The sequence below is a fragment of the Peromyscus maniculatus genome, chromosome X, assembly GCF_049852395.1.
Source record: "Peromyscus maniculatus bairdii isolate BWxNUB_F1_BW_parent chromosome X, HU_Pman_BW_mat_3.1, whole genome shotgun sequence".
NCBI classification, from domain to species: domain Eukaryota; kingdom Metazoa; phylum Chordata; class Mammalia; order Rodentia; family Cricetidae; genus Peromyscus; species Peromyscus maniculatus.
The window spans coordinates 22,157,555-22,166,875 of NC_134875.1; the positions used below are offsets into that span (position 1 = coordinate 22,157,555).

The 9,321-nt window shown below is 45.4% G+C and overlaps 1 protein-coding gene across 2 annotated transcripts; it reads right to left on the reverse strand.

The window, feature by feature from the left end:
• Positions 1-312: 312 nt before the first annotated feature.
• Ccdc160 (coiled-coil domain containing 160) lies at positions 313-8,192 on the reverse strand. 2 transcript variants are annotated; one of them, XM_016000855.3, is made up of 3 exons: positions 8,029-8,170; positions 6,885-6,940; positions 313-1,735 (listed from the first exon to the last, which is right to left on the reverse strand). In XM_016000855.3, the coding sequence occupies exon 3, from the start codon at positions 1,711-1,713 to the stop codon at positions 742-744; it is 972 nt and encodes a 323-aa protein (XP_015856341.1). In that variant the 5' UTR covers positions 1,714-1,735; positions 6,885-6,940; positions 8,029-8,170; the 3' UTR covers positions 313-741. The 2 variants fall into 2 exon arrangements, with proteins under 2 accessions (XP_015856341.1, XP_006982377.1); XM_006982315.4 differs by lacking the exon at positions 6,885-6,940 and having other exon boundaries at positions 8,029-8,192.
• Positions 8,193-9,321: the final 1,129 nt, after the last annotated feature.

Here is a 9,321-nt window from a genome sequence, read left to right on the forward strand (position 1 = left end):
AATTCCCCTGGCTGAACTCTGGGAGAACTGTGTAAACTAAGTGCCTCTCGCTGGCCAACATAAGAAAATGCAAGAGCCATGGCTGACAGGCCCTGATTCTAGCAAAGGTCAGAACAGTGATCTAAATCATCCTGTAGTCTATGAGAACTGTGTCAAAGTCCAAGGAAAAAGCATGGGGGAAATCAGCAGGGGAGATTGTGTTCCCCAGATGTTTCCATGTACCTAATCAAGGTTAGACCCCAAAGAAAATAGATACATATTTGTCCTGCTGTTTGACCAGGCAACTACAAAAGTCACAGGCATATTCTATGCTTATACATGTAAACAAGATTTTTATTGTTCACATTGATTACCACAGATGGGAGAACATTGATGTGCCAAGGACATGGCTAACAAGATCACACAATGCTGCTGATTCGGATTCATCCGTGATCTGGTGAATCAGTTTGGGTTTTTTATTGTTGTTTTGTCTTAGTGATATTATATATGCACCCATATAAAAGAGATTTTAGAAGTATCAGTTCAGATTCTTGACAATGACTTCATCAAAAAGAGAAAACAGATGCTTCAAAGTTAACATCTGCACGATCTGTTGGTATTTTGATTCACCTGTAGGTATTCTGATTCACCATAAAGATTGCAAGCTATCAAATACATTTTAGCAGTACACAAATGGGTGGTACAATAAACATCGACTTGGCTCAATGACTTGCCCAGTGAAAGGCTTTTTCCCCCTTGAGTTTAAAAACCATTCCCAGTGAAGTGGTCAGCGGTACGCGATGACCTTATCACGGAAGCAAGTTGTCTTCCAAGCAACTCCAGGGCTCTGCTGTTCTTTGCTCGCAGGGTCTTCTCAGCTCTCAGCTCATTCTTGATGGCACCCAGCTCTAAGCGGATCTTTTCCATTTCCAGCTCGTAAAACAATCTCATCTCTTCTCTGAGGAGTGCAGTACTGAGTTCAGTTTGTTGCTTCAGTTTCAAGAGAGTGTCTTTCAAGTTTCTGTTCTCTAGATCCAACCTGTACATAAGTTCTTTGGCTTGCTGGAGCTCTTCGGTTAAGTTTTTTACGTTTGTCACTTTTTCAGACAGGTCATTTTTTAAAGCTTGCAGTTCCCAGTCATTCTTTGAAGCAGCTGTCCCTGGTTCTTGAAGATTGACAGATTTCATTGAGGCTTCCTTTCGAGAGTTCAAAAGTTCTTTTTCGGCGTTTTCAAAGTCCTCTTCAATCTCCCTGCATTTCAGGTTAAGTTCTCCCAGCTCTTCGTTCAGGAGGTGCAAACGGAGTTTTGGTGGCATTTCTTCTGACCATTTCTTCCTGGTGCCTTGTACGGCAGTCGGCAATTCCTTTCTACTCCACGCGGAGGCGCTCTCCCTTCTGTAGGAACTTGCCTTGGTTGCACCACCCAAATTAAGCAAGTCCAAGAAGGCAGAATCTGTCTTTGCCACGTTCTTTGACGCGTTCATCCTTCTCTCTCCTAAATTGGGGTCTTGTTCTCTTTCCACTATTGGGGAATAACAGTCTTTGCTCCTAAATGTGTTCCCTTCTTGAACCTTTTTACTGGCAAAGTTAAAAATTCTCCCCATTCTCCTGGATTTGTCTGCAGGTGTTTCTTCAGAGAAAGACTGAAGAGGAGCAGCCTCTTCTAGAACATCAGGCTCATTTAAAAAAGGAGTGAACGTATTGTCTTTCCACTGCTTTCGTCTAGCATCCATTTTGTTGGGCACCTCTGATTTCCTGAAAAACAAAATTTAAAACCAAGCTAAACGATCTTCATGAGTCGCCCACGAAGTAGAAAGAACTAAGAATGCTTGTTTGCACCTGAAGGTGCCTGAACAGTTGAGGGCCATCTCTCCTCAAACTATCGAGTGACTCGGACCTTCTTTCCCTTTTGTATAGATGAAAGGGGCTAACGCAGCTAAGGTCTGCGAACACCTGCACCTGTAATATTCTTCCATCCCATGAAATGGAATCAGTAAATGAATGCATTTAGTTCTTCTTTGTAGACAGTTCTACGGGAAGGCAACTGTGTGCATGAAAACAAACTGCTTTAAAATAATCAAGAGGTTCTTTTGAAATTACTAGGCAAATATTGTTAATACCGTTTCCTTCAATGTGTCTTACTCTGTGTCTCGTTCTCTCAGATCGAACTACTGTTTGTTCATTCCTTAAAGTGACTGAAACTTCAAGACTTGATGAAACATGAGCTGCTTCTGGTAAAGTGTACCAGGCAGACTTCCTCATGACTAACTCTGCCAAATGCCCTTCTGCCTTGACCTATAAATTCCTGCTAGTCCAGTCTTAGGCTTTGCCAAGTGTACAGAATTCTCTCTGTTCGGAGAGCAGTTTTATAATGAGCTGCCATGTCAACAATTGAAAATATTAATGCTATTGAAAGTGGTTTTTTTTTCATATACAGACTCTGAGTATCAGTTGCAGGTGAAAACATAGCCTACAAAATCTCAACCAGCATCCAAAGTTTAGAAATACTGGAGGGCAATCCCCGCCAGTGTGGGAGGCAGCACCAGCTTTACAGCTCCAGCATTCCGAGGAGGAGTAGGCAGAAGGAGTCGGAGTTCAAGGCCAGTCTTGGCTACACATAGAGTTTGAGATCAGCCTGACTTTCATGAGATTCCCCCATCCAAAACACAAACAAGCCAAAAAAAAAGTTTAGTTAATCAGGACTGGAGTGTAGCTCAGTGACAGAGTGTTTCTTTAGTATGTAACAAATCCTGGGTTCCATTCCCAGACCGTAGTGACAAGAAATGCATGGTGTACACTTGCCAGAATCATGGTTTTTCCTCTAGAAATAGTCTTTTCTGACTTTTCTTAGTCTCTCAGTCACACTCCAGAAGCATCTATGACATGCCTGTCCTGGAATGGAATGATGATCAATCATAATCTTGGTTTCTCTCCTTTTCACAACTACGAACACAGATGAGTCAAACAAGTATGAGGGAAAGGAATGGATGCAAGAGGAAAGAGAGCAGGCTGAGCTTGTGTGCCACATCTTTTCAAAAATCAAAACTTTACCAGAGAATTCTGTAAAACAAACTGCTCACAGTTACGGTGAGGCCACTCTATACCTGGCCATGCAAGGAGGGCCATCAAAGGCAGAGGTCTGGGTACAGAGAGAATTCATGTAGAAAACTCTCCATTAATAATTTTCACGTTTGGGGGCTGGGCTCAGTGGCTAAGGTACTGACTGCTCTTCCAGAGGACCGGGGATTCAATTCCCAGCAACCATGTGGCAGATCACAACTGTCTGTACCTGCAGTTCCATGGGATCCGACACCCTCACACAGACTTATATGCAAGCAAAACACAAATTCACATAAAATAAAAAAAAATAATTACAAAAAATAATTTTAATGTTGCTCCTCAGATGCATGCGCACACATACTTTTTCATTTTTACCCTGTCTTTCTTCCCCACACCTCTGTAGAATTTCCTGAGTGGCTGAAAGGATTTGCCTTTCAATGAATCCTAGAAATGCAATCCTTTCTCCAAGAAGCTGGAAGAGTCCATTGATTAAACAACTGGCTCAGAGATCCAGAGGGACTGGAGCAAGGCCTCATAGGCTGTAGTCATGAAACTGAGCTCCTGTCTCCCAGGTCAGTGCTTGTTCTGAAAACCCCCTTTCTTCATCTGCTAGGTGTCATTCCACAGACTGAAAGAACAGATTCCATTGTTCGCAGAGCTTAGGGGATCCTTTAAGGAGCCACAGGAGGAGAGAGAAAAGCTGACGGGGGGAGGGGAAGAGAGAAAGAAATGTCTGAAAGGCTCCTGGCATTCCTCTCCCCAGGCTTCCCCAGGCAGGGTCAAGGGGTCTCCCAGATGCTCCCTTTTCTCTTTCACTGGCAAGACAGCCTTTAAGGACTTGTTCCCACATTTAGTTAGAGCGTGGCAACGCTCCAAGGAGGCCTGAGATCTGTCAGCAGCACCTTCTTCAGCGCAGTTTGCTTTCTCGGGCAGAGCAAGTATGGCATGAGGACTAGGAGCAAGGACAAGGGATATGCTTGAAAAATAATGACATCCCCCCACCTTGGCCGGGCAGCCATTTTGTCCTCAATCAACCTCACTAGGTGATTTGCCTCAGCAGACTCGGGAAGCCGTTACTGAAAGCACACACAGGCCCTTTCAGCTGGGCAGTGTGCACATGTGTTCTTGTGTCCACTCCACTATACATTGAACCTCGAAGGACCCCAGAGAAATGAAAAATTCAAAGAATCCAGTCAGAACACAGACAGGAGAAAAATAAAGTCACGACAAAAATAACATCAGAGGGCGTCTAGGAAAATTTTTCCCTGGAAGGCCTCGGGGCGGCACAGCTAGTTATACAACTCGAGCTACACTTGCTCTACCTGAAAACATCGCCATTGATCCTCTGGGAACTATTTTGTGGTGGCAAAGTCGTGGGGCATTTGGGGGCAGTAAGAGATGGCCTGCCTCATGCTTGGTATGTTTTTTCAAAATGGTTCGCAACGAATGTCGGGTGTGTCTTATTTGTTTCCTGAGCACCTCTCTTTCTGTTAACCTCTGTGCTTAAGATTTGTGTCAAAGATATCTTCAGTGAACTAAGAGGAGGAGGGGGAGGAGGGGGGCTTCTAGAGAGGCTTGAAGTCAAGAATGGTGGTGGCGAACACCTTTAATCCCACCACTTGGGAGGCAGAGCCAGGCAGATCTCTGTGAGTTCAAGGCCAGCCTGGGCTACAGAGCAAGTTGCAGAACAGCCAGGGCTGTTACACAGAGAAACCCTGTCTTGAAAAACAAACAAACAAACAAAGCTACAAAAAAGTGTTTTGGAATCACTGATTAAACAAATTGAGAGTGAATTAATAATGTAATGTGATGTAACATAATATTAATGTTGAGGACAAATCCAAGAGTGATTATTTATTAAGACTCTCAGATTTATCATTGTACTGAAAATACTAGGTGAAAGTGTATCTATCTTCATACAGCTTCAGAAAATGATATGCTACTGTTTATTGGGAAAGAAGAAATCAATAAAACCACTTCTCTTTCATGTTCAAGGTCAGGCCCTGGGGAGGAATCTTCCATTAAGGTGTACAGGAAACTTAATTATTTGTTTTCTAAAATATTTGTATTTGAAATCATATGCTTTGGGAAAGTTCCTGATGCAACCCCAATATGGTTTTTTTCCCTCTGTTGTGTTATTCCATTTACATTAGAGTATGGTTTCAAATGTTCAGAACTCTCTTTGTATAAATACAGGTCTGTTTGTAAGTGCAGCTATTTGTCGTGTCATAGGTAGGCAGTGACTGGGAAGCAGTTATGGGAGGATGTCAGGGGCTTTTGCCCATCTCACAAAGATCCTCTTTCTCAAGCTATGTAAACGTGGAGTGATGGTTGGTAAAGTTCACCCCCCCCACACACACCCATATTGAGCAACATCAGTCACTACTCAGCCATTCAACTTCCCTCAGCTGGCTTTCCAGGCTGGAGAGATGGCTCAGCAGTTAAGAGCACTGGCTGCTCCTCTATAGGACCTAGGTTCAATGTCCAACACCCACATGGCAGCCGCTCACAACTGTCTGGAACTCCAGTTGCAGGGAATCCATTGTACTAGGTATTCATGTGGTGCATCTATCTGTGCAAGCAGGCAAAATACCCATACACATAAAATGCATAAATCTTTTTTTTTTTTTAAAAAAAAGTCTGGCTTTCAGTCATCCCTTAGGAACCATTAAGTGAAAACAAAGAACACCCTCTCTTTATTCTTGGTGGTTTCCACTCTTTTGAGCCTCAGAAAAACCGCTCAGCCAAAATAGGAAAAGAAAATATCTTACTCCGCTAGGCATGGTAGTGCATGTCTTTAATTCCAGCACTCGGGAGGCAGAGGCAGGTGGATGGCTGTGAGTTTGAAGCCAGCCTGGTCTACAGAGTGAGTTAAGGCCAGTCAGGGCTAAAGAGTGAGACTTTGTCTGGGGGGGGGGGGGGGGGCGGGGAGTAAGCTTGCAACTTTTTTTCTATTTTCATTGCTTCCGGGCAGGAAACAGAGAATTCTGACCTGGTTCCTCTAGGATACCTTCTGGTTTCCCACCCTCTTCCACTAAGTTGTAGAAGACCACTTAATAACCAAATGAAGAACCAAGGGAACTGTGTGCAACCCAAGTGGATCAGTGTGTTCTGCTAGACAAACCGAGGGGAGACGGAAAGGATTGGGGCAGGTTGGGGCAGGCAAAGTGCTTGTCTTTCAGAACCCAGGAAGACTGCCTTCTGGGAGGCAGTCGTAAGGGATTAAAACAGAGGTGATGAACCTGCTTCACAGCTGGTTAATAGCAAATGGCCCCCCTCAAGAACTGTGATCCCTAACACCAGGACTCTGTCCCAATCCCAGGAAGTGGGGCTTACAGCTAAATCTACATATGCGCATTTCCTGGTGTTCTTAGAAGTTGTAACACTGGCTGTAGGACAGGCTGAGACTTTTCTCTCCAAAACTATGAGTAAATTCATTTTTCCACTTCAAATCTGTCATATTCCTTTTTCTGGTAGCATGACCGAGCATTCCGAGCCAGAGCCAAGTGTAATGGTCACACTGGTATCTGGTAACACTTGATTTTAATTGAATGGTTTTTGTTTTTTTAAGAAGAAGAAAAGAAAATCCATAATCTCCTCTCTCGCTTACAAAGTGCTTTGGATGACATTTTAGGGCAAGGGCTTTAATTTTTTCCCTTGAAGTTTATTTGGCTTAGCTAAAGTCTTCAGGGCACTTTTCTTTTGAATGTTTATGAGGCTATCTTGAAAGCATACTGACAATGAAGACTGATGATTCTGTTACAAAGTTGAAGGTTTATGTTGGGCAAGACTCTGGGCTTCCAAACTCCCAGGATGAGATAACAGCCAGAACAACTGTACTTACCCTTCCTGAGGTCCAAGGTCTTTAGACCGGATGTCACTGGTCTCCTCCAACTTGAGCTGGAAAAAAAACAGTCCACCCCCATCCCCCTGAAGTGTAATCAGGAAATATAATTTAAAGAATGTTCAAACTCATGTTCCTCTCTGAAGTGTGTACTAATGTCACACATGCTACACCTACAATGTCCATGGGTCTACCTGCACTGTGGCAGACCAGACAGAAGCAATTCCTCTTTTTAAGTTTCCAGTACATTTTCCCAACTGTTCCTCAGGCAATACACATGGCAAGTGGGACAAGAATCATGGTGAAACTGTATTCAACACAGTGTCTCTCTACCCTTTGTGTGTATTGAAGAAATGAACCACCAGTGGTGGAGACAGAGGCTTGCTGAGCATAAAGAGCCACATTAGCAAAGGGCTGGAGCCTAGTCCTGGCTTCCCTCCCTTAGAGTACAGTTAAATTATAAAAACAGGACAAAGAGAAGTGCTCTCGTTTTCTGCTTTCATCTTTCAGGGCCCTAACATATGGGTCAAGTGTCCACTTCCTCGGATAGAATCTTTTCTATTGTTTGGTCAGAATGGTGAGAGAAACAATGTTCCATTGAAAACTGGGTACCGTGTATGGTTATCAACCCCAACTCTTTGTTATTAGTGTGAAATTATTCCTTCTTGAAGAAGAGATACGGAGTCACCTGAGTTCCCAAGGCTCTGACTTTATTACTATGGGAGTCACATTCTTACTATAAAGCTGTATCTTTGTATGCATAGTTTGGGGATTTTTTTCTCTGTGAATGGTTAACTGAAACTCCTGCCAGCCTTGCTTCTGTGGAAAAGAAGGTGGCGGGGAACGAGATGTTGCTAGAGCCCCCACTGCAGGTGATACTTTTCACCTCCCCAGTCCCGATCCTGTATCGGGCGGGTGAATGGACAAGCTTGACCCCACTTCTCCTTCCACAACCCCTTTCCCACGCCCCGTTTCTTTTCAAACACTCGCCAGCTCCAGCCTGGGGCTCTCAAGAGAAAAAACAAAAACAAAAAACAAAAACCTGCTGCCGGGACTTCCTTGGTTTTCCGCCTTCTTACTGGGCGAGTCGGGGGTAACGAGGGGCGCGCCAGGGGAGCCCGTGATGTCCCTTCCACAGACATACCTGGAAGCGCGGGTGCGGTCTGAAGAGCCCTGTCCGCTCTTCCCCGAAGCCAGCCACCACCGGCAGGCGGCAGCCCCTTGTTCAGTGCCAGCCACCGCGACCGCGACCGGCCAGGCTGGCCGGGGTAGAGCCTCTGCAGTGCAGCTCCAGCGCGGGCCGCACTGTTGCCTAGCAACCAGGCGGATGGATTTAAAGGGACCTGGGCACTGAAGGGACCCGGCTCTGCAGGCTGAGTTACTGCTAGACAGGGAGTCCAGGCCAGGCCAGAGCACTGAGCATGCCCGGTAGGGCGGCCACCGTGGTGGCTTCTGCCAGGCAAGAAATAGGAAGGCAGGGAGAAGAAGCTGAGTCAGAATAGGAAGGGTCAAGAAAGTATGAGGCAAACCCATCCACCAGTGGGACTGTTAGAATGGGTCTGGGAGACATTCAAGGCTATGTAGTAATTTCTGTGGACGGATGGAGTAGCAGTTGCATAGGGTTAATTCCTAGGTTTGATATATTAGTTACATGATGTTATGGATGCTTAACTTTGATCTGGGTTGGAGTCAGAGTTGCTAATAATGTGGGGGTTGCATCATATTCCCCATCCCTATCCCCATGCACACCCTTGCAGGTCAGCACAATGACTTAGCCAGGAGTTCTGTATTGGGGCAAGTACTAAGGATCTTGAATCAAGAGAGTCTTGTCATCTCCTGGGTAAACTGACGGAGGGGGGGGGCAAGGGGAGGAGATGGCAGCTGGAAACATGAGGGATGAAATGGCGGAGTTGGGGAAGGGACGGAGAGGGGGAGCAATGAAAGATATCTTGATAGAAGGAGCAATTATGGGGTTCGGGAGAAACCTAGTGCTAGGGAAATCCCCAGGAATCTACAAGGATGACCCCAGCTAAGACCCCTAGCAATAGTGGAGAGGGTGCCTGAACTGGCTTTCCTCAGTAATCAGATTGGTGACTACCCTAATTGTCATCATAGACCCTTCATCCAGTAACTGACAGAAGTAGATACAGAGATCCACAGCCAAGCACTGGGCAGAGCTCCTGGAGTCCAGCTGAAGAGAGGGAGGAGGGATTATATGAGCAAGGGGGTCAAGACCATGACAGGAAAACTACAGAGACAGCTGACCCAAGCTCGTGGAAGCTCACAGACTCTAGATCAACAGCTAGGGAGCCTGCATGGGACGGACCTAGGTTGTGGGTTCCTGGGAGTTTCACTGGCACCAGGTTTCTCTCTAACCCAAAAATGCCCCCCTCCCCCCAGCATCAAGATGTCTGTTTCTACTCTCCCCCTTCATCCC